Source organism: Pseudochaenichthys georgianus, chromosome 20 (genome assembly GCF_902827115.2).
Source record: "Pseudochaenichthys georgianus chromosome 20, fPseGeo1.2, whole genome shotgun sequence".
NCBI lineage: Eukaryota > Metazoa > Chordata > Actinopteri > Perciformes > Channichthyidae > Pseudochaenichthys > Pseudochaenichthys georgianus.
In genome coordinates this window covers 9,796,494-9,822,508 of record NC_047522.1, presented here as the reverse complement: position 1 = coordinate 9,822,508, position 26,015 = coordinate 9,796,494, and the positions used below count along the sequence as shown (strand labels likewise).

Genomic DNA, 26,015 nt, shown 5'->3' with positions numbered 1-26,015 from the left:
CTCTGTATGTTGGCAGTGAGGAAACAACTGAATTAGATCTCCACTGCGTCTGTTTTCTTTTGAAGTGTCTCGCCGCACTACGCATATAAACCCATAAGAGCAGCAGACCTCATAATTACACAGCCAAGACGCCCACCACGGCCCAATAAATGATGACATATATTCTCTATGCGTAGAACAAGAGAAAATAGACAAGTGCACAGGGACTGGTCCAAGCAGAGAGCTGACTAACCTGCTACTGCCACAGGTTGTTAAAGCTATTGTAAAAGAATGCTTGACGTCTTTTAGTCTAGCTATACTTCAATGAATTTTGATAGAGGATCTCAATGAAAGGTTGATTAAAGACAAAGACAGCTAGCAGAACCATGCAATTAAAAAATAGAGTCTGTGTCTGACCACATCCTTTTATAACAAAGGATCACACCTAACCGTGTCTTTTATTCAGTTACTGCCCCAAGTGAGAGTATCCAGTTTAGCTAGTTCAGGCTTCACTTCTGGACACACACATTTGCAATTTCAAGGCACGTCCGATCGGCAAGAGACTCCAGGCAGACCCAGAACACGCTTACTAGGGATTACTTTGCCAATCTAACATGGCAAAACCTTAGGATTCCCCTGGAGGAGCTGGATGATGTGGCTTGGGAGTAATGTGTCCCTATTCATACAGAGGGATGTTTATAGTACATGTCTGGAGTTTGTATACACGGTATCAAAGCACCAAAATTCCCAGATGTTGCCACACTAAGTAAATCTATCACGTATCTAAAATCGCACAACAATTTCAACAACTCATGGAAGGTCAAAGCGTTTTGACACAGCATGTTCCAGAAAGAAAAACACAATCATTCAAGATTAATGAAGTTAAGGCAGAGCACTGAACAGGGCTAACATTAATTGACTGGAAACAGCTGCTTCAATTATGCTCCAGTATTAGTTCCTCAATCATCAGCTACTACCAGATTTTTAGTGACATCCAATCATATTCATGCAAGTCTACAACCACTCTAACTATAAGTCTGCTGCAGCTTTCCCAACCACCCTTCAACTCCTCTTATGCTTACATTTTGGAATAATTTAATGAATTAATCGGTGCACAGAAACAAATCCTTTTACAGGTGTTGGCAGTAGCTTAGTCCTTATAGTGACCTGGGTTGGTAACTTGCTTAACTATCTTGTTTAAGTGCAGAATGTGGGCTGGTACCTAGAGAGGTATTTCTTAGACACTGCCAACATGCCCTCAAGCAATGCTCTTGCCCCCTTCCGCTTCATAATAGCTGCCATGCCCACTGCTCCTTAAATGCAGAGTTTACATTTAAATGTGTGTGCTGTGTGCATGTGTCAACTAATCAAATCTTCTATTCAAATTCTCAATACAAAAATAAATAGGGGGGCACTTGCTGAGTCCAAAGTATCTTGGCTTGGCAATAGGAGGGTTGCAAATTCAAGTATAACAACAAAGCCATTTCATTTTCCAGGCAAATGTCTCAGTTGCCATTTCAATTAAAAGAGAATATCAACATTCTATATACATCATATATATGTAACCCCCATACTTGTTATACACTGTTCTTTACTTTCTAAAGAAGCTTTAGAAAACCTCCAGCTGTTACATGAGAGTCTCCTTCATAAGTTAAAAATTAGGAAAAATCAGACTTGCAACAAGGTTGATTAATTGTAACCTCAAAATATGTAAATACCCAAGGAAACATGCCTGTTCACTCTACCATTATAAATTGTGTCAGTAAGTGACAGGGATACTCCTCATTTGCCTCACTCTGAGCATTTGAGTGAAACAGCACCTCCATAATCACCATGACTAATCACCTCATTAAAAAACCTAATGAGTGATGGTACAGCTCTTAAATGTCTTCAGTTTGATGCATTGTTTCCGGAAATTGATTTTATTTTGGGCATCCAGAGTTACCAAAGTCTATATCTTTTAGACAGTGTTAGACGGTTAGGGCACATTAAAATCCTAATTAAAAAACATTCAGTCATCATATTAGTAGTCAAAAATAATGTTGAGTTTTGTATTTATAAAAAAATGTAAAAGGCTGAAAAATAAAAATGCACCTTCTGACTCAGCCACCTGGAGGGGCATGTTCCTGTGTATGTTGAATGGATGGAAACGTGTAGGCTGAGCCCCAGCATATTTGATTTAGCCGACCTGTTTTGGACAGCCTTACTCTGCTATTAGTGGTACGCAGAATAAGGACCACACAAGCATCTGACCAGACTCAAGTGACATGTGCAGGTACGTTAACATGCTGTTAAATGTGCTGCAGCTGAGCAGCTAAAGAGCTATCTTGCCTGAAAACTAATATTAGCAGTGCATATTTCTGTGCATTCTTTCATGTTTGCAAGTTAGATAAAAAGGAAAGAAAACAAGAAAGTAAAGTGTGTTTTGGCATAAATTCTGCAGCTGCTGTTTGGCTCTGATCATTTGAAAAATAATAGAACACTGATAATACTGCTTTTTTCATGATTTGATTGGCTGTATTGAAATAAGGTGTCCTTCTCATATAATTTAATGAATAATTCCAAAACTATGGTTGTCGTTGTAAAACCAATAGGATGTGAAAAATATATTTTGACCTTTAGGTTTGTTTGTTTTTAATGGAGAGGTCATTTACAGAACAAATGTGTATATCGTCTAGCATTCCTAGCATCTAGCATTCCATCAAACAGACATATTTTCAGTTAATGCATATTAAATAAATGATTCATGCTTCCAACTAAATATGTTTTACCATGACAACTTAATATCTATATGTTGCAAAAGTGAGCATTCAGTTTGTTTACAAAATTAGTATTTGTTTTGCTTCAAACCCATCACTCCCAGAGTGCTGTGTAGATCTAAATTGCATGTGAACAACTGATGATTTGGAGGTCTAACAGTCTTGAGGTTGGAGAAGCTGTAGCTCACATGTGTAGTTGGGAGGTCTCTGAACGTACTACTAAATTACAAGCACATAGTTAAAAACCCAAATGCTTGCATCTGATTTGTATAAAATTCCCATTTTAAACAGTAAAACATCTTGTCTCCTAACAGGTAACAGTTATGCTTCGTGTAATTAAAGAGAAAGAATGTGATATATAGTATCTGCATCTCTCACTGACAGGGAAACCTCCAAAGCTGCATTTGAAAATCCTTAATTTTGGGTGTAGAAAACTCATAATAAGAGACCTACACATTCCACGCATGTATTAGTTGTTAACTTGTTTCACTTGAGTGTGAAACATCAAATCCAAAATGGAAATTGAAAGTTTGTGTAAAGTATCATGCTGAAAGGCGGCACTTTTATTAGCATGTGTGGGAGAGTGTGATTAAAGACCGTGCAGACAGCCTTAAGCCTTATACAGTATATCCAAGTATAGGCCTCATTAACATTCAATGGAGCTGTCATGGATGGGTGGACAGAAATGATTTACAGTTGATGGAAGAATCTTCCTCAGGCGGCGACCACACTGCAAGCTAATTTGGTTCAAGGATAACATCTGGATGTTTTTATATTACTTTATGATTGGCTTTTTACTCACTATAGTAGTTGTGTGAACTGCAATAATGTTGGGCCTACAGACAATTCGGATTCTCCTTTTGAAATATTCGAAACACCAACATCTCTGATTAATCAAATCACATTATTTTCAAGTTATGTACTACATATATGTTCCTCTCATGGTGCATGGTGGTCTAAATGTTTCCAAGAATATACCTTAATAAAATCAACAAAGTGTGGTGTAATGTAAACGTATCCTCAAGTCATTAAAATCCACAACTTCCCAGAAAAAAATACTAAGAGCAGACCTCAATGATACTCTGTAGCCCTGACTCATTGGTTACATACATCGCCATAGGAGGACTTTTAATGGAAAAGAAAATCAGAGGTCCCTGATGTTCCCAACATTCCTGACATGAAATTACAGGTTGTAGATTAGGAAATAGTGTACAGAGTCTCTTTTTTGAGGGCTTGAATCTCAAAATCCATAAAAATCTTGGTTACAGTATGGCCCTGATAGTATTTAGTTATTTCGAATTTATATTTATAAGAGAAAGCCTCTCCGAGTTCCCTGAATTTATGAAAACCAGATAATTTCTTTAAAATATTAGTTGTAATCTGTGTTGGAAAGTAATTAAGTACATCTAAAGTAGGCCTGTATAAAATTATTACATGTACTATACTTGGGTATCTTTACATCATGCTACTTTACACTTTTCTTTTGTCTGCAAATTATCCACTTTTTACTAAACTACATTTATTTTATGTGTTGAGTTACTAGTTACTTTGAAGATTTAAGTTATAAATACAAAATATAAATCAACAAATACAGATTGAAATGTGATTGGTTAAGCTACCCAGTAGCATATACAGTTAAGTCATAAACACCACCTTTACCAATTGCATTGAAGTGATGAACACATAAATGCTTCAATAATTTTAATAATAATAATTCAATAAAACAATCATTTAAAATATATTTTGCTTACATGGGCAATTCTTCATAATGACTACTTCTACTTTTGACACTTAAAAGTGCATTGTGATGCTAATACTTTTGTACTTTTACTCAAGAACAATTTTGAATGAAGGACTTTTACACTGTGATAGTGCTACTTTTAATTGAACTTCCACCTCTAGTTGCAATAAAGAATGACATTACATTCACCAAATTGTAGAACAAGTAATCATTGTACTAGGCAATTATAACAGAGACAAAACACTCCTCAATTGACTTTTTCTGGGAAGTTACCTAGTCAATACTAACATATCCATGTAAAGCCAGATCGGAGCCAGACAACAGAACAGCCTGACAAATAGTCACTCACAAACAATGCTGTTGAAGTAGCTAATTGTTCAGGTCACAGTGAGATACATTTGGAGTATTTTCCATCAAAGGGCCACACTCTTTGATCAAGCCTAAAATACTTCTCACTGTGACATGAAAAAGATGTAACTATTTAGCTCAATGATTTTCTGTGCTATAACTGAAATGTGAGGCTCTCAGCTCACCTGTGGTGTACTTATATTCAGAGTGCTCCAAAGTAAATGTCCTTGTCAGTCCTCAACAAATAGAGAAAATGTGAACCCAAAATACTTCTTATTTGCTTTAGGGATCCAAGCCTAACCAGTTTGGTCAAAGAAGGGGAAAAATGATTCATTAGAAACATCTCAAGTAACATGATTTGCAATATGTCATGAAAGAAAAAAGCACAACATAGTAGAAACATGAGTATAAACATCCATTGATTAAAATGTGTTATCCAACATAGTATGACGTGCCTGCTGTGAATCTAAAACTAAATTGGTGTCTATAAAAACACAATAGGACACATAAACGCAGCAATCTCTTAACTCTGACATTTAGACACTTAATTTCACGGATAAAAACCTTCAGTCTAAGTCCAATGCAGGCAACATCTGCTTTTGAACTGTGACCTTTAAACTGCAGCAAACAATTAGACCTCCTTACAGCAACAGTTGTTGTGTTTGGTAAAAAGCTGGCGGTTTCCAGTTAATCATTAAGATGTTCAATGTTCCGTGACGATTCAGGGGGAAATTCTGTCTGTTTGTTGGTATTGTGGCATCTGTGATGCAACCAAGGGCAGCTTAACAATAGATTGTTCCAGGAATGTGTGATAAGTAAACCACCTGGCACATCTAATGTAGTCTAATCCAAGTCTAATGTAAGTCTCGTGTATTCAATCTTAACAGAAAGCATTGATATAAGAAGATGTTATTGCATCAATGATCGAGAAACACTCAAGATCCCAAACAAGATGTTAACACTAAACCAAATTGTTGGTGGTGAAATGTAAACCACAGACTTATACATACTTATTTTCAGTCAGAGAGCTAATACTTTATAGTGTTGTGTAAATACTAGCACAACACCTAAAGGTCCAATGGTAAAAACCTGGGGAGATAAACATGTATTTGTCCAGTGTCATGGTTCTTCTTTTTGAAGAGTTTAAAGCACCACTAATCTATATTTATTCTACTAATAAAGTATCCATTTATTTGTCACAGAGACCAATGGCATCTTACAGCTATCTAGATTGTTTAAGCATCTTTCAGCTCATTGTTTTGGTTTTACAGCCCAAAAATGTATTGTTTTAGTTCAATCTTATTGTTCCCTTCAGTACTGTTCTTAGCAGTAATATATAAACTATGATAAAGCTGTAGGTACACCCAACTGCCAAGCAGAAAACAGATAGAGACTAGTTGGCGAACACAGTGGAGAATTTGACAGCTAGAGTGCACCATCATTTCAGGAGATTAACAACATTAGCAGGGATTGACAGGGCCATGAATGTAATTGCTCAGGGCTGGTGAGCTTTGACGACCATCTCTTCTACGCCGCCGTCTATATGCTCTTTTTAAATATCCTGGGAGGTAGAGTTCTTCCCTCAGGTATTAAAGTAGTAAGTATTATGATGTTCATTTTGAGCAGGAATTAGTAAGGGTGTAAAGTTAGATGTCCTGGTTTAGTATTGAAATCAATTGACTTTGATTTATGAAACACATATTTCCCTTATGTCAGGCAAGGAGTTTTAGCTGTTGTATTATTGTGAGTCCAAAAAAAGTTCATCACACATACAGTATAGAACATTCTGCAGATCTATCTAAAACAAGGTTTTGTATATATGTTGACTGAAAGGAAACAATATTGTCACCATAAATGTTTTCCTAAAATGTTTTGAGGAAATGCAAAATATTGTAGGATCGGTTGGAACGCACTCGTTAAGGTTTGGTCAGCAGTTGGATGAAGTTTGTGTACTTCAAAGGTAACTCCACAGTTAACAGTTTACTATTTTTCCTAAACACATTTACCACACACCCCAACCCCCAGACATCCACACATGGGCACCAACTGTGTACCGTTCAGCTCTCTGGATACCACCACCCTCCAGTTGGTGCAGAGCACTTCCAGATTCTCGGGGAAAGTAGTTTATTATGATAACATAAGAGTCCCAAATTACTGAGCAGGATAACTGCAAGGCAAACTGCTAGAACACTCAAAGGAGTTCGGAGAAGACTCAAAATAGCACCCCACACTTGGAGCTGGTGGGCGTGCTCACATGTTCGCAGATGTGTGCATGTGCTCTTTCATTCAGCTACTTGTTCTTTTCAAGTTACCACAAGGGGACATCCCATATACAATAAGAATGTGGGCTGCACTCCAGCAGCAGTAGCGTTAATTTAATTAACTGCCAGAAGTGGAAAGCGTTTTTAATTTTACTGTATGACTTAACATTGATGCATATAATCCTCTGTCTAGACCGCAAGCCTGGGTTTCTGTTAGAAATAAATTGGTGCTGTTTTACGTGTCCTGGTAGATTCCAATATCCCCGGAAATGTTTACGTTTTATTGAGTCACAGAAAAATATTTAAGGCCACACAGCATTATAGTAACACAATGAGGCAATGAAGTTAATGCATCAAGGCATTTCATTGTTTAATTCTCTTGAGGTAGCACATTTAGATTAATGCAGAAAAGTCACATGACAGAACAGTTAAGTTATAAATATATACCCTAAAAAGACTGCATCTTTTAAGGCGAGCCAGTTCACTGGATCTGGTATATCAGATATAGATCTTATGACTGTGTAGTAAATATGGATCAGACAAGATTTAAACTTTATTTGCTTGAACTTGATCTGAATGTAATTATTTGAGTGACGTCATCTCAGGCAAATATCCCCTTTCTGAAAGTAGATGTTGATGCAGTGGTTGAATGAATAGAAAAAGTGAAAATTGCCTACTAGGGCCTTGCCTACTTTATAATTATAAAGAGATAAGAGGGAAAAGGAGAAGAGTAACTGATGAGCTCTGAGATCAGTCACTGTTTGAGCTGCTTCACAAGCACACTAACAGCCAATTGTCATAAACACACAGTCAGTGCAGTCCTACAGCTAACATGTGTACCGTTGTTTTTCTACGTTCAAGTGATTAAACCAACACAGAACAATGCAGCAGTAAAATTGTTCAGTAGAAATCAAATGTACTTTCTCTCTGAACATATTTTGAGAAATGTGTGCTTCTAGCTTTGTCAGCCAGGCCTTATCACCCAAATCAATTGTGGACTTCACTTATACTCTTGAGGCTAAATGGGAACGAATACTGGACGCCAGGTTCAAACTTCACGTTGAAGGTTTTCCCAAAAGAGTTTAGGCTGTTAAAGCAGCATTAGAGTCAGGAAGTGTCCTGTCTGCACACACATTATTATGTATTTTGTGTGTGTGTGTGTGTGTGTGTGTGTGTGTGTGTGTGTGTGTGTGTGTGTGTGTGTGTGTGTGTGTGTGTGTGTGTGTGTGTGTGTGTGTGTGTGTGTGTGTGTGTGTGTGTGTGTGTGTGTGTGTGTGTGTGTGTGTGTGTGTGTGTGTGTGTGTGTGTGTGTGTGTGTGTGTGTGTGTGTGTGTGTGTATGTGTCAGGGTCTCTAAAAGCTACAGTCTGCACTGACCTTTGGTCCTGTTGTTCCAACCAGTCCTCCGCTACCTGGTAGTCCTGGCTCCCCCTGTTTGGGCAATACAACACACTCTGAGAGGCAAAGTAGAGCAGAGGCAGCCAAATTCAACACCATCACAGTAATAATCTGTCTAACTTCCAACAGTGCACTCTGACAGGAAGAAGAAATCCCCAACACAAACATACATGCTTATGGATTAGTAACTCTGCATCTGGCTTGATGTTGTTTCATCTGGCATCATTTTTATTATCATGATTTGACAACTCCAAATTCAGGATTTAAGATCCTTTAACTGTCAGTAATGCTTGTTCAATGCATATTGAAGACAATAGTAAATATAATTGGATCTTACCATTGGCCCAGCTTCTCCTGGAGGTCCCAGCTCACCTTTGTCAGCAGGAAAACCCTGTACACAAATACATCTGCTAATATTTGTTGTTACATTTAATCAATTCAATTTAAGATCCAATACGTTGTTTTGTATATTTATTTTTTCCCTTTAATCACCAAGATTGCCAAAACTCAGCAATACAAACCTAGAATAATATCAAATGTTAGAATCAATCTGAGCAAGGACATCCACTATGGCAATGCCAACATTAAACAAATATATAATAAGTCAACTTTCTTATGTCCTTGTGTAAATGAGTACTGCCCCTGTCATTGGCATGTTAAATCGTAGCATATGGTTCATATTCACACATGTTTTTTAGAATTGTGATTTGTGGCCAACCAGGGATAACCTGAGACGCCTGCTCCCTCAAATCTAAATGTTGCCTTGCGCTACAGCAAAAAGTGTCAGTCTGATTTGGGGTTTTTTGTGGTTTATAAAGTAAGGTGTTCAATAACGGCTTAACTTTTGCTTTAACCATGGTTGTATGAAGAGTCTGACCTTGGTTCCTGGAGGTCCGGTTTCTCCTGATAAGCCTGGGTCGCCTCTGTCTCCCTGGGTAGAATCACATTTTGTCAGTACTGACAAGGAGATATGAAAAAGCAATCACTTTGATACAACTGCTTTTTTAAATACTTACTTTGAGACCTTTTAGACCAGGGTCCCCACTTAGTCCTGCGGGGCCAACTTCACCCTGCCAAGCAAAGTGAACATAGGTAAGAGCATGTAGAGCAAAAATGTCAGCAAAAGTTTGGTGAGGAGGACGTACAAATCATAAAGATCGAAAAGATCACAACCAAAAGATCTTGTTGTGACGAGTAGATATTTCAAATTACCAACCCACTGAGTGTGTGTTGTGTATGTTTTGTTTTAACTCCAGGTCCAAGAAATTCCAAAGAATAGGAACACTATCAGACACCTTATTGGTAATAGAGTCAATACAGTTACAAGATATGGATGTCATCAGATCATCGTATAAGTTATAAAGTTCTATGTTATTGAAAACTGTGATACCATGATTAAACTGCAATGTGACTTTTTCTCGCTATGCAGAGCTGTCTGTGTACTGTCATTTGAAGGGAAAAAAGACAGCATTTATTGAAAACATGTACATATTTTCCTGAATGTAGTTGTTTTCATACAGGACCATAGAAATGAAAATCATCATGAACCTGAAGTTTGGAAACTGAGCAAGATGAAAATCAGTCAATACCAGTATTGACTGATTTTCATCTTGCTTGTGGACATGACTTTAATTTCATTGATGTAAATGTATTCCTCTATTTAGAGTAATAGAAGTTTGGTACGATCCACGTGGAAATGCAAACTTGCATGTGACGATTTTAAAGTGTAATGCAATTGATTTTTCTTACCTTCATCCCTGTAATTCCAGAAGGTCCAAGATCCCCATGCGTCCCATCTTTACCCTGGTGACAAAGACAGCATAAGAAGATTTTATAATGTGCAGTGCAAATGAAGGAGACTGGTGACAACATTATCAAGTGGTGAAAAAACAGAAGGTGATGGAAAAATAATGAGTACTTACAGACTTGCCATCAGGTCCTGGTGGTCCTTCCCTCCCTTTCTCCCCTCTGAAACCCTGTAACATTAAAACACTGCATCATGACACACAGAATTGTATTCTTTTGAAATAAAGAAAAGGCCAAGCCATGTTAGTAATGAGTCTCTATGGCTGGCAATGTTTGTTTGTTTGTCAGTCCACAACTTCAGTCCAGACAAAAAATATGTCAACAATATTTTGGATGCATTGCCATGACAGTGAGGGTTTCTGGACGATATTTCATCATTTCTCTGATGGTCCCAACATTTCTGAGTTTTGAGTGAAATGTCTCCATTCGATTGGATAGATTGCCATGACATTTTCACAATATGCTGTACTGTAATAACACTTTGGGAAACTGCCTGACATTTTTTGTTTGCACCGTCAAATGTGCCCAATGCTTTGGTCTATGACCAAATATCTGTAAAGCATATGCGTTTCCTCGTTAGCATCACTTGAACTTTGTCTTTACTGCAAATTAGCAAATGTTAGCACGCTAACATGCTAAACTGAAATTGTAAACCTGGTTAATATCTTAACCTATAACTTAAAAGCACCGCCAACTATCATTATTATCATTTTGTTACCACACTACGTTTAGAATTTAGCTCAATACAGCTGTGCCTATAGACTTTTGTTCATACAGTAGATTATAACTCAATGTAGCATTATGCTAAGAGATGTATCTTGAAGCGGCTTCAAGGCAATGATGTTTAAACTGCTAAAGAAGCAACATACAAGTTATAAGTACAATGAATTTTGATTCTTATAGAACACGTCAGCAACGTATCGTATGTATATGTGTGAGTGCTTCTGTGAATGTTACCATGCGTCCTGGTAGGCCCGCCTGCCCTTTTGGTCCAACTACACAGTTGCAGTCTTCTTCTTCATCTGTAGCTGTTCGATTCAGAGGACACTAAGGAAAGACAGACACAAAAACTGTATTCATTTGTATACAAAACACATTCAAAGCTTTCTCATTCCTCAATAAAGCCAACCATAAAGCGGATATTAACCAGTGTCAGTTTTAGGAATATAGAAACGTAATTTTTACATCCAAGTTTTCTTACTGTTTAAATAAGACAACTTTCTTCTAATAGATTAAACTTCAGTCCCAAGAGGAGATTTGATCATTGCTAATCATATACATTGTATATATTTAACTTTGAATCGTATCAATTCAGTGACATTTAGCTAAAAGATAAAAAAAATGCACCTACCCTTTCATCATCCTGTGAAAAAAAGAGACAAACATTTTAGTTATCATCTTGGTGGCCTCATGCATGCAGACATGTACATGTTTTATTAAATGTGACCTTTCCAGAGGAGATACACTTTTTAGGTCTTACCACAGAGTAAATCTCACAGGCTGTTTCTCTTTCACTCTGATGGGGATCACAGTACAGACGCAGCTTCTGAATCTCTACCTGAATAAAAAGACAAAAATACAAAGAAAAGTGGAAATGTGTCGAGGAACGTTTGGGACAAAGTAATAGATGATTCATGAAATTAGTCAATATGTACCACGATCCCAAAAATAGGAAGACTGAACAATAACATTTTGATTGCTGAAAGATAAATATAAGAGTAAATTAAATGACATGTTCATTGATTTGATTAACCAACTATTAAAGCCAGATATTGTATGATAACCTTTTATTACATATTTTTGTTTATTGGGCTGCAATGGTGACAATGATAATCTCTTTTATGTTAACATTGAAGAATGCAGATGATCAAAGCGAGTAAAGAAGAAAGTGAAATATATTTGATTATTTAAAAGAAGGGCGATGATATCACAGTATGTCCTGTATAAATGAATAGCACGATAAAGATTGCTTTCTGAGGTTTGAAGGGACGCTGGAATATTTAATTATATTTAAAAAAAAAATTGTAGTTACATCTTATTTAACCCTTGTGTGGTGTTCATATTTTTGTTACTCAGCCAGTGTTCGTGGGTCTGGTGGAGCCGCTGCCTTTTTGGGCTTCAATTCAACACAATCAAACTAGTTTATGTTAAAATACTCAACAGATGTTTACTTCATCCCAATTACAAGCAATATAAACAACATATATGGTTCATATTTGTCCTTTTACATTTGTTAGATCACATTAATGAATTAAAGTGCTACTTGTGTTTTTGCCTGCTGACCGGCTGCTCGTCTTTTTTTTGTAACTAGCTGATGCTCAATCTCATCCTCTTCTTCAAAGTCACTGTCAGACTCAGAATTCTCCGAAATGTGATCCTCACATTCTGAAACATCTTCCTCTTCCTCTACATCATCATCAAATGGTTCTCTCTCTCCCAAAATCATTTGCAAGGCCCTCTGAGCAGAGAATCGTTTGGCCATCTTGATCAGTTGTGATAAGGACCCAAACTGGCGAAGCTTTATTTATTGTGTCCCGCGGCTCCGCCCCAAATTTGCAGCTGGGATAGAGTGTGAAAAAAATAAAGATTGGTTCCCGCAAGACATAATGCGGGAATGTGAGAGCAGACAGGTGTCGGTGCTTGAATTCATCAACAATGTTGCAACCTTGTGCGGGAATGGTAGGGGCAGAAACACAAAAGTCTCTCTCTCTCTCTCACACACACACACACACACACACACACACACACACACACACACACACACACACACACACACACACACACACACACACACACACACACACACACACACACACACACACACACACACACACACACACACACACACGCACACAAACATCCTGTTGTGTAGGGGGGTGTACAGTGCGTGGTCATTGAAAATGTGTTCTGATATATGTTCTTCACAGAAAATGCGCCAAGGCCATGAGTGTGAGTTTGAAAAAATAATTGATCATATAATTTTTCTTTAGCTAAATAATGAAAACGGGTCCCACAGACCCGACCACCATACAAGGGTTAAGTGTGCTTAATATCATATGTATGTTTTTCTATGATAGTTTTCAATGGGTTTTCCTCCTGATGGAAGAAAATAGTTAGATATAATTGTTATAACTCTTTTACTATTACTTATTTTTTAACTACTGTATTTTTGTAAGGGTTCACCTGAAATTGGTGTCAAATATTTTTCAATAATTTATTTTATTTTCCGCCTCAGTTGTGGTGTTATTACTCACAGGCACAGTGATGTCTGTTCCTCGCCTCTTTGCCACCTGTGTCTTTCCATTGATGTAAAGTGGCTCCACTGGTTCCAGCATAATTTCCTGAATTGGTTGATCGTCAAGGAAACTTGTGACCTGGCTTGGTCTCACCAGAACTTTAAGTTGATGCCACTTTCCGTCATACAGATTCTGAAAGAAGGCACACAAATGAATACAAAAACACTGTTGTTTTTAGAAGGGGTTTCTCAAATATGAATATGCATTAACTGAGAGTTGTTTCAGGCAATGTGAAAACATTTATTAACTTCAAAACTTCAAACCTTCTTCCACTCAGCCTTTCCCTTCTGTTGGCAGGCGTATGTGTATATTTCATTTAATCTAATTTGGTCAGTTCCATAAATGCTCTACAAATAGTTTTGACTTGGAAGTTATTAAGACTAAAAATGTATTTATTTTTCCATCACAATGTTTCCTAAATGCCCTCACCATCTAGTAGAGAGAAACAGAGCAGCTATTGTTTCATTGGGAGTTAGCCACAACCATCATTTCCAAAAGAGAAATCACAGGCTTCTACCTTGCGCCACATCAAACCACATCAAATCAAACATGTGCAAACACAAGTTGAACATAAGTACAACCCTGTTCAATGTTCTATGCTGAAATCTAGGTGTGTAAGGGTGGAGGGTGTCTTTTGGAAAAAAACAACCTGGCGTGTCCACCAGGATGTACTATTACATTGAGCTGCCATGGAAGCAGACACATGTTCTCCAAGCACTACACATCCACCAACTAGTTTCCACTGGGGACTGTGGGTTAGAGTAGGAAATGTTTTCTTTGATCCTCTTGTTGGCTTCCACCACATTACATCTTCACATGTTTAGCTGTATTGAGCTGAACAGGGGATGATGCTTAAATAATTGCAAGTTTGGCTCTTCACAAGTCATCCCAGTCACATGCATTCACAGGCACCAACATAAAGGGAAACCCAAGATTGGAAGAGACAGAGTACACTCTTATAGCACAATGTGTGCTTTCAGGGGCAGGAAAATACCAGTAAATGACATTTATGTGTTCCCCTTATTCATATAAATGATGATATTTTTGTTATTGTGAAGATATTTTTATAGGGCATTTTTAAGCAACTGCATTAACTGAGTTGATTCTCAATGCAAAAAAAGCCTCAATTGATTAAGTTATTTATAAAGTTATAGGTTAGCTGAGACATAGTATTCTAAAATATGGACAAAATGTTTTGTTTGAGAAAAAGTACAGTAAACATATGGAATTTAGAGATATGCATTTTGTCATTTCAATTATAAGGGTTTATAATATTTATAAACATTATGCTATATGCTATAACCAGGCTGAACACATGCAAACCGTTGAGAAATTTGACTATATCGGATTTACCAGCTGACAGAAAGATATATTGCATTTTGACACTTATGCATAATTTGTTAGTACTTGGAAGTCAAAGCACAGCCGAAAGTCATTTTGATCTGGTAAAAGCATGAAACTCTATCCCAACCTGAAAGCCGTTTTTAAAGGTGATTCTCTGCCAATTTTCTGTCCGACTGGTGGTGGTGAATGTAACACTTTTGTCATTCCCACTTAGTGTCACTGCAGCCTGGATCTCCTTATCCTTAGACAGCACCCTCCAAAGGTCGAATGTCAGCTTGTTGGAAGACCCCTTTAGACGCAGGGTTGCGACAAACACATAGGATGGAGGGAGGCCTTCTGGGAAAATATCCCTAGTGCAAAGAGGAAGTCCAACAATTAAATAGAAATGATAGGGGTTTAAATGAAATTTAAAAAATAATGAAATGTGACAGATGTGTAAGACCCTCATGACTTTAAGACAACAGTGTACCTGGTATTCTCAGTAATGTCTGTGGAGGCAGTAAGGGAATAGGCTGCCTCAGAAATCAGAGAGCCAGGGGTCTTCTTGGCCTTCTTCTGAACGTTCATGCCCAGCAGCAGCTCAAAGCCTTTCTCATCCCGAGATGCCACCGGGATTCGAGTTGGACACACAGACTCTAGAAATAAATTTGTAAATTATTTATAGGTATAGGCATGAAAGAAAAAGCGTTTTTGAGACAACTGCATTATTTGGTAGTGTATTGTTTTGTTCCTCTCTGAGAAAAACAATGTCATGTATTTTTTGGTGTTGAATTTAAAACTGGAGCTTAATTTACTGAATTTCATACAACAAAACAATATACTGTATCCAATGTGCGGAGGAAAAACACAAGTGCAGGCTTAGCTTAACAGTAATAATAATGCTGTATAAGAACAGGATATAGTGACCCTTGTCAGCTATTGGTGAGACTCCCTATGTTGAATTTATGTTGCAGCCATCTTGTGTTTTTGTAACCAGCAGTGACACAAGAGGGTAAAAAAAGTATAACAGTTTGATGACAATAGTTTTTCAAGCAACTGAAATGTTGAAATTATTTTGGTTACAATTATTATTACAGCCAGGAGAATTGGCCCCTTAGGCCATTAGAAAAGTGCAATTTTAAGGCACATATTTCCGCTTTTATGAACTTGGTTTTTCTGCACGGTAGTATTTCAAAAATTAAACAGTCACTGCAACAGGCACAACTAAATTGATGCAGCCTTATTAATATTATAAAGTACACCTGTCTTTTATTGGCTATCACATGCCATAATGTCAGCAATTACATTCTGCTTTCCATTTTCATTGAGAAATTAAAACTAGTTGACCTACACTGTACAGTTTAAAAAATGTATTGTATGCTGGTAATTGAAAACATTTGACAAGGTTTATTACCACATTTTTGTATTGCAAGGAAGGAAAGAGGAGACCCATGCTATTGTGTTTTTGTATAGTGAGTATCAGAACATTAGTATTCAACCCTTGAAAAACCCTTTGCATCTTAGTCCCATAATCACTCAACTTTCAGTCACCCCCTGGTTCAAGAAGTACAATTCCTTTTCAATTAAAATTAAAGAAGAACCATCAACCTTTATGACTGATGTGTGTTTCTAACATTGAGGTCAAGAAATAGTTGAAATGAGAACACAAAATAGGAAACAACACTTCCCAAATCAGATGTCCTTCAAACTTTGCAACTCGACAGCCAGGAGAATTGAGCAAATGCTGGATAAACATGCCATTAAAAGAGATAAACTACATATCCCAACCTTCACACAACTTCTGCTCCATGTTGTCTCGAATACGGTCAATGGTGGTGTAATCCTCAGCATACAAGACATAGGCAGATGATGGTCGATTGGCAATGGATACCAGCTCCGACGTGGTGATCTCACTGCCAACTCCAACAGCAAATACTGTAACGCCCTCTGCTCGTGCCTCCACACTTGCATCCACCTGAAGAAACACAGGCCACCTGGTGAAAACGAGCCCTCTGTGGTAAACAGGACTTTCATTTTAACCCTTGAAATACAGTTAATGCTGGAAGAACCTACATAAAACCATAATATGATAAACAATGTGGATACACCGTGCCAGAAAGTGTTTACTTGTTGAGGTTATTTGAATGACAGGTGCTGTCAATCTTTTTTTCACACTGTGATACATCTCAAGCCCCTTTAACTCTGCCACTATGATTTAGGGCCACCCAAAGGCACTTTACTGTTGGTTTCACTCAAGCATGGCAAAGTGACATTTACCACGTCATCCTGAGATTTGCCATCTGTGACCACCACAGCGATGCGGTTCTTGACCTGCCTGGCTCTTTGGGAGGAGGAGAAAACGTGGTCCACAGCAAACTTGATAGCCCTGCCAGTCTGCAAGACAGAAAACAGTGAGGACCTGGTGCAGTGAATTAAAAACGACATGAGGAATGATGTTTCTATTGACAGCTGCAATACACCAGAGTACAAATTAAATTATATAAAGGCATACAAGAGCTTTTTTTAAACCTCAATTGGAATTGTGAACCCTATAAATCTGTGTTTGTGGTGTTGCTGCAGATGCACCTGTAGTAACTGCATGTTGGTACACTTGAACCGGCCTAAGTGTGCCTCTCCAAAACCAGCCTGCTCAACTTTATTAGTTTTGTATTTTTGGAAGAAGTAAAGAGTTTCACAGAAGCCTACATTTTAAGTAATTCTTCTGCATGTAAAGTGCCTCAATTGTATGTCAACACATGCATAGAACCCAAAGTGTTGGATAATAGATAAATACAAATATTCTATACTATATTAATCACATTTATTGTGTTGAGTAATAAGCCTTTTTTATTAAAAAATGTACTTTTATTTGTTCATATTTAGTTTTTGTGCTTTTTTATCATACAATTGCATTTCTCTTGCTAACACTTCATTGAATGTGTGTTATAAGTGTTATCTTAATTTAACATTTTATAATGCTACCTTTTATTTCATGCCATTACTTTTCACGTCAGTGTTTTTTTTATCACAACCTACTCAGTCACCATACAGCAGTCTAACAAGGCTACATGCTACCTAGCCAAATTACTATCTAGTCCTGCCTCGAAGAGAAGTGCAAATGTTAGCATTTTAGTATGTTCAGTTGCTCCTTTTGGCTAGAGCCAGCATAGAAAAATGTTCACAAGGTTGTGTGTCTTTCTCTGATGAATATTTGTAGGGGGCTTTTTGTAGCAGTGCAATGATCAGCAATAATTACCCCACAGTCTGAAATAGTTTTCTTTTCATAATACCTGAATGTTAATAAAAGTGCTAGAGTTGTAAAGAGAAAACATGCTTCCCTGCCTGTGTGTTTCCTCCCAGGTAGGTGATGCCTTGTATGGCCTCGATGAGCTTTGGTCCACCCTGGTGTATCCCCAGAGAAATCTCCAGACGAGGAGTGTCGCTGTACTGGATCACAGCCACCTAAAGCAGATATAAAACAAATCCAATCTAGGAGTAGTGAAGCTATTGGAATCAGCCAAAAAAGGCTGGAATTATATATTTTTTATAAAAGCTGTTGACACATAAAAAAGGTGGTGTTCTTGATTTGACAGGGTAACATTTCAGATTATATCAATGGGAATATCAAAGTGCAAACTCTACAAGTTTAATTAAAAGATTGCTAGTAAATACAACAGGAAATTGCAATTATCTTCTTAGCACAAACAATATAATGTGGTTTATATTACCTGTGTGTAGTGGGAACTGATATCAAATTGGCTGGTGATGTTGATAAGCCACTGCTTGGCCGTCTCAAAGTCTGAGGTGCCAACACTCCACGAGCCATCAACAATATAGACAAGGTCATTTACAGCTGTGCTGCAGCCTACACACATAAATACACACATGCGCAGCTATCAAAGACAAATACAAACACATACACTGAAAATCCACACTTCAGACTAGTGGTCAGTATCTTCTCCTGCTTTAACTTTCAGTTATCTTGATATATCTAATAAAATCTCAATCTCAATCTTTATTTATTTATATAGCACATTTAAAACAACCTTCGGCTGACCAAAGTGCTGTACAGGGCAGGCAGTAACTACAATAGTGAATAACCCAATGGGAGTACGATAATAAAACAATAATTAAAAACATAATAAAAAGCACAATAACTAGAAACATATACAAAATAAATAAATAAAAAACACATACAAATATAAAAATGTAATGCTCAACTAGTATTAAAATGGTCAGTATTGCTAGTTCCCTTTGTTTTCACAATGAGCACTTTACCTGCTCGCACATCATCCTCCTCTGCAGCCTCCAGGGGGGTCAGTAGCAATATTGCACTCCATAATGACCACAGCAACATGGCTCCTTAGAAGAGCGGTCAACCTTGGTCCAGTCCAACCTGGATTAATTAGAGCAGAAAACAACAAAGAATTCAATGACCTAAGAACTTTTCTCTCACTCCCACCAGGCACATGTTTCCAACTGACAGTATGTTTTTAATGAATGGCAAGAATTGTGAGAAATGTGATGGGTCTGTATTTTTAAGCCTAACACCCTGACATCTTGTACAGCACCACCATCATCAAAATGTCCACCTATACAGAACCACAATTGTATCAAATAAATTCAGTACATTCAGCGATGCCCTTGTGCCACATTGACGCAAACATTTTCAAACTGCATTTTCAAACTGCATTGAAAGTATTCCAGAAATTGAATTGAAAATATTTGTCTACCCAAGGAGTTCTTTTTATTTGACTTACTCATTATGCCACACCTAAGATAAAACTGATAACGTTTAGCCCCATTAGTGATGAGGCTCTACATGTAGAAAAATCATGGACAGTAGTATCCCTGTATGTAATGCACATTTTGTCCTCTATGGGCCAGTATGGAAGCTTCACATTTATTTCCAACACAGGAATCATTACAGGAACAATTTGAGTAACTCCCAAACCTTACCTGCATTTAAAACCATGATCTTAATGTGGTAATGTAGTTTATTAGAGTTTACAGAATGTTTCTGATTTGACAAACATTATATTATACTTCCTAGTTTATGCAAACAGTTTGGTTCCATTAATTATTTGATCAAACAGGGCCTTGGAAAAGTAGTTTAACATCGAGCTGAAAATTATTATTTTGTTGAAATCTTCAAAGCTGTAGCATTTGTGTTCTCAAAAAACAAAAATTGCTCTTAACAGTGTCAGTTCACACAGTGCACTAACAAATAATTGTTAAAAACGTAAGTGTACATAAGTATAAAAGTGTGAAATTAGCTAAAACAAGGTTGTATGCTTGTGTAAAGTTACTCTTTGTTATAATAAGGATGTCAGTGATTACTTAAGTAAAAGGATACACATCTTTTATCACTGTTTGCTGTGTGTACAATAGTACTACATGTTACCTGAACTGTTCTATTTAGGATACACCCCTTGAGATGAACCATTTCGTTTTCAAAAGTGTCCTAAAAATATGTGTTTCTACAAATTAGAAGGACTAATGTCCAGTGAAAAGACTGTGTTGTAATGTTGAGTTGTCACATGCTGTATATGACTGCCTTGTGAAATCACCACATCTCTATGTTCCTCTCCACAGCCTCCACTTATTCTATCCTCCTCCTCCTCCTCTTTCCTGTAAAATGCTTTTGCAAGTTTTCTTGTTGTGCCATGCAACATATGGTGTGTTTTCCGCAGATCTCGTTCATTTTGCAGCGCAAACATGGATCCACCGACCACAAGGCTGGGTCGTAAAAAATAACAACCTGAGCACTATGCTGGGATTGGAAAACAGAAATATGGACATGGCAGAGAGGGTTGCAGTATGCTGGCAGAGGATTTAAAGACAGGGGAAGACTCGGTCAGAGGAGAGAGAGAGAGAGAACAGCTACCACAACCTTTCTTAAAGTCTCCACCCAGATCCCTACCTCTCTTTCACTTTCCATTACCTCTTGGCTGACTTCCTATTACAGAACCATATTTCACAAAGGTACTTCCAATTCTGAGGTCAATTGAGTTTGCAGGGGTTTTTGCACACCAAAATGATAAATGTAACAAACAAGGGAGGATGTGGCTCAGGGGGGGAAATGGGCATCTACCAAACATAGGGTCAGTGGTTTGATCCCCACACCTGTCCAAAATTACAAAAGGAAACTTACATACATTTCACTACTGTGAAACTGTAGACTGCATGTCTACAGTTTTAACGTGTATTTTTTAAATGTTATGTAACGTAATAGAATGTATGTAACTGGTACAGCTAATATGTATTGCATTACTGCTAACATGTAAACAATTAATCTTAAACCAATGAAGTACTCATATTCACCAAATGCCTAGTCAACATGCACATATGAGTGCTATATGAATTACATATGGGAAAAATGAGCTTATAGTGGGCAAACTTTAAGTGCCCCACAAGGGACAAACACAAACCCATGTTCTTTGCCATTGGATGATTGAATAGTCCACTAATGGGTTTCATGTAAAGTAAATGAGGCTCCCTTGTCATAGCCCTTGATTCAAAGTGAACAAATAGCTAACTGTAATATACATTTTATTCACTCATAATCATAAATAAGTTTCACCAAGCCAGAGATGAGATAAGTCATTGCAAAAGAGATTAAATGTGACATTTTTATTAATTTTTTTATTTATTCATTTATTTAACAGGGACAGTGCACATTAATGAACATTTCTGTAAATGTGCCAGAGTTAGCCAAGAGGCTATTTTTCATCTGTAGTCCCTGGACAGATTTTAAAAGTCAACCTAAAACACATGTACACAAGTAAATACAATACATTTAAAACATGCAACAGACATTACTGGGATACTTAAATAAAACAATTTAAAATACAGAACATTAAAACAAAACAAATAAAACAAAACAAAAGAACATGTTAAAACCTTTATATATACAGTCTATGGTTAAAACACAGGCAGTGGGTTGTACGGAGCAGAAGATTGGGTCAGTGTTGGCAGAGCTGATTCCTCACTAACCATATTTTGAGTTTTGATTTAAATAAAGTGATTGTGGTCTGGTCTCTGATTGGAGGTGGGATAGAGTTCCATTGCTGAGCAGCTTTATCAGCAAATGAAGACTGACTGAAAGAACTTTTTCTGAGTGGAATAATGCAATCTCCTCTCGCTCACATTGACAATGTCTTTGAATTGTATTGTATTAAGCTTGCCCTTTAATTTGATCCAGCTAACAGACTGACGTTCTTACTATTGAATACATGTTGTGTTTGCCAAACCAAAAGCTGACTGCTTTCTACAAGCCCATTTGTCAATGTCTTCTGCTGTTACCTTCTATTTGGTTTCTATCTAAATGTCTATTTCCCTTGTTGTTGTGTTGCACTGTTGCCTCCCTTGCCCTTTTCTTTTCCTTTCTCTCTCTTGTTAAAGGCCCTTGGCTCACCCCCACAGACATTTTCACTTACTGTGCCTGATAAGTCCCCTCCTGAGGGCCTGTGGGTTTGTTCAGACTATGCTCGGTTAACAACACTGTGAACCTATTACTTTTGTCACACCTGTTAGGGTGAGAGACCTTACACCTTTATCATTTGTATTGGCTCACCCTTCTTCATCCGGGTCAGAAGTCTAATCAGAAAGAAAAGTGCCATCTGCCAACAGGGTACTTTAGCTGACCTCAGATAATTTACAGTTTACAGTGGATTTCACAGCCTTTCCTCAGTCCTGACCGGTATGTAGGATACAATTCAGGACAACAAGAAACATGAGACTTTGAATGGTTAACTGGTCAGTCAAATATGCCATATGCTATTTCAAAAAGGGTATATCATTTGCTTTTTTAAAGCCTTAAAGTAATAAAAATGATTTAGTTTGAATAAATCAACACATATATGGTTTAAAAGTTGTATTCGCTGTATTATTTGTTCCTATTTCAAGGTCCAAGGCACACTTTATTTTTTCAGTATACAGGGGAAAGAAATTGCACTCCTCCAGTATAATGGTGTGTACAACCCTACCACGGTCAATGCTGGCTCACTTACATGGTTTACTTTATTGATTTACTGGCACACCTAAGTGGAACATAGCCATCATTGGTGATTAGTAAAAACTTTTGTGCACACTTGCTTTTCCTTCAAAATGTCTCTTGTGAGGAAGATGTGTTGGAATCTCAAGCAGGCACTACCGTACATGCAAATGTGTAAAGTCAGGTTCACTTTCGTTAAATTGGCCTTAAAACGATTTGCTTAATGTGCCCACTCAGTAGAAAATACAATCACCTCTACCAACCGCAGTATGGGAAAATGCTTTCTCTTTTACATTTCATTAGCTTAGGCCAGGCTGTTGGTTTAAATTTGAAGTGCACCCAATGGTATTTAAAATGAAAGAGGCACTAGTCTCAATACAAATAACTTGGTTTGATGTTTATTTACATAACAATTATTATGATCTCTAGTGTGAACAATACTGCTACAGGAGTAGTTCTTTGGATTTAACACTTTGACATTGTTCATTGTAAATTGTGTGTACAAACCTAACTAACCATATAAATTGCAGATCAATACATGTTTATATAACTGTAATTTGTAATTGCTTTGGAAGACACTGATGAAATTGTTGAAATACAACTGGTACTATTTCATTAGTATTTTAATGACGTGATCTAGTTGCATCGTCTTCTACTGCAATTTAATGGCACCTTCACAGAGAATATCCACATAACAGCATTGAATGGAAACACGTGTTAATTCCCATATTCTTTTCTGGAAATCTGGTTAATAATTGCTTTTAAATGAAAACTTTACTAATAATCAATAATAAAACATTTCTAGGCAACGGTCTGAAATGGTCAGCCCTATGAGTGCTCTATACTCCATTTTTAATTCAATAAATATCATTACAAATTCCAGCCAAGTCTCCATGACCGAATGAAGACCAGAAAAACAAATATCCTGAAAATGTATATTCACTATTAAGTTCTCGTGCCTCCTTCTGTACAGGTGTTTGTTTAAGGATATATCAGTGACAGTAAAAGAGAAAACTGAGAATGCGGAGGAAGGGACCAGAAGTCAAAATGTATGGATGTGAACAGCATGCTTTAAATGTTATACCCTTTCTAAAAGTATCTCATCCGTATTCCTCTCTTACGTGGATCCATCTATACATCCTCTCTTCAGTGCCTCACTCTTTCATGTTACAGTATAGCACACGTCATTACAAACACACACTGTGGATAGGTGGGTAGTGAACATGAATTCTTCCAAACCTCACTCTAGATTTGGCAAACCAGAAGTTCAGTGAACCACATCAACCAGCCCTGCCGTCTTTAGCATCACAGAACATTCCTTGTACACAGATGTTGCTGGGTTTGCTTAGCGCCTATGGTTGGTTTATTAAAAAAAAGAAGGCTGGTGTTAGTATTGCTAACACCAGCCTTCTTTTTTTTATACATATATATATATATTCATATACAAATATACTTATATTTATAATAGGGTCTCCTTAGATATGGAAATCTACATTTTCATTGACTTGAAACATACATAAAAAAAAACCATTACCTGAATGTTCTTGTCATGTTCATTATCGCTGCATAATCAGGCATTTTAACGTTTTTTTAACAAGGAAAAAATGTGGATGTGAGATTCTCTGTGATGATTTTAGGCATTATTCCATAGTGAAAAGGAAAGACCTCAATGACTGAGAAATATGAATAAAAACGCTTAAAGATTCAGAAATTACATTTGGAAAATGGTTGACATTAGGTGTTATTCCATTAACCTGTTTTTATGTTTTCTAATTTGTGCATAAAAAGCCCCAAAAAGCTAAAATATGTTTACATTTTGCTGATGGGAAAAAGTTATTGTGACCAGTATTTTACCTTGTTCTGACATAATCTTATGCAATGATTAAATGGCACTTGAGTAGAAAGTAAACCAATGTGCTCAGGTCTTCATTTCTGGAGATTTTGTTAGAATTTACTCTACATTTGGATCGAAACTTTGACATGGGTTTAAATCAAGCAAAAACATAGCCACGTGCAGGTCCACCACTTTGTTTGACTGTGGGTTTTGGTCACATAGCCTTTTGCGCAGATGTTATGGTGAAAAATCAAGTGGAACATTCACATGTAATGAAGCAACAAATTGTTCTTCAAATGGTATTTTTGTGATCTCACGGATATAGTAAACTAATAATATGTTAGGGTAAACATTGTATTGTTGTATCTGGTCTCAAATAGGGCTATCAGAAACAATGATATGGTCCTTTGTATCGACACAGTATACCTCAATTAACCACAATAAGTCACTAGTCATAGCAGAATAGTCTGTGTTTGAATAGCAAAAGTGTATATTTTATTGCTATTGAATTGTTATGTAACTTTGAAGAACAACAAGATTGTGTTAATTCTTTTTTCTGTTTACATATATTTCTTTTCCAATGGCTTGAATAACTCGTATTCAAAGCAAACATAATCATTAAACAAAATACAGCTGTCATGGGAAACCTCTTGATAGCAGATAATTGGTGACTCCTTCTGAAGACGATAGTTACGAAAACTCAGCAATAAATGGATCTTTGCATGATGAAGCTATATGCCCCAAACTGAAAATAGCCATTTCCTCTGACTATCTTAAGCATTCAGAAGTTGAACATACTGTACAGTAATTAGGATGGAAGACCAAGTTATTTTAGACTACAGACATAACTAACAGCATAACTTTGAAATGCCAAGAGACACACAGGGAGAGACTGCGCTTACTCGCTGACCCATAATCAAAGAGGTTTATGTATGCAGTTATACTATATATTTAGCTTGTAGAAGACAAGCTTGGTCCTGATGGCCAATCACTTGTGGCCAAACCAAACCCATGCCATGGTTACATCAAGTTAGGAAAAATGACTAAAAACAGTAATAATGCATGCGTATTTATCTATATAGCTGTAAAATAAATGGAACAACAACCAAAGTAAAAAGCAACAACAGGAACAGAGATAAGTTATCTGAACATCACTTTTGATTGGGTTAAGCTGAGTCCCTTTACATAACAGTACACATAGTAAAACAAGTAATAATAGGGCCTTACCTTTCTCTTTCAGCTGCTATGAGGCAATGATGAATGCCACTCTGCTCG

At 37.1% G+C, this 26,015-nt stretch overlaps 1 protein-coding gene across 1 annotated transcript in view; it reads right to left on the bottom strand.

Moving 5' to 3' along the window:
* LOC117465524 (collagen alpha-1(XXI) chain) overlaps positions 1 to 26,015 on the bottom strand; it is a 72,274-nt gene extending 46,259 nt beyond the window's left edge. The window contains exons 1-18 of the mRNA XM_034108363.1: positions 25,968 to 26,015; positions 19,189 to 19,306; positions 18,639 to 18,775; positions 18,253 to 18,372; positions 17,188 to 17,304; positions 16,699 to 16,885; positions 15,401 to 15,566; positions 15,059 to 15,281; positions 13,546 to 13,719; positions 11,772 to 11,849; positions 11,643 to 11,654; positions 11,249 to 11,338; positions 10,408 to 10,461; positions 10,235 to 10,288; positions 9,502 to 9,555; positions 9,363 to 9,416; positions 8,823 to 8,876; positions 8,465 to 8,518 (exon numbers count right to left, since the gene is read on the bottom strand). Coding sequence (XP_033964254.1) covers positions 8,465 to 8,518; positions 8,823 to 8,876; positions 9,363 to 9,416; positions 9,502 to 9,555; positions 10,235 to 10,288; positions 10,408 to 10,461; positions 11,249 to 11,338; positions 11,643 to 11,654; positions 11,772 to 11,849; positions 13,546 to 13,719; positions 15,059 to 15,281; positions 15,401 to 15,566; positions 16,699 to 16,885; positions 17,188 to 17,304; positions 18,253 to 18,372; positions 18,639 to 18,775; positions 19,189 to 19,267 — 1,707 coding nt within the window. The 5' untranslated portion in view covers positions 19,268 to 19,306; positions 25,968 to 26,015. The remainder of the gene's footprint in view (positions 1 to 8,464; positions 8,519 to 8,822; positions 8,877 to 9,362; positions 9,417 to 9,501; positions 9,556 to 10,234; positions 10,289 to 10,407; positions 10,462 to 11,248; positions 11,339 to 11,642; positions 11,655 to 11,771; positions 11,850 to 13,545; positions 13,720 to 15,058; positions 15,282 to 15,400; positions 15,567 to 16,698; positions 16,886 to 17,187; positions 17,305 to 18,252; positions 18,373 to 18,638; positions 18,776 to 19,188; positions 19,307 to 25,967) is intronic.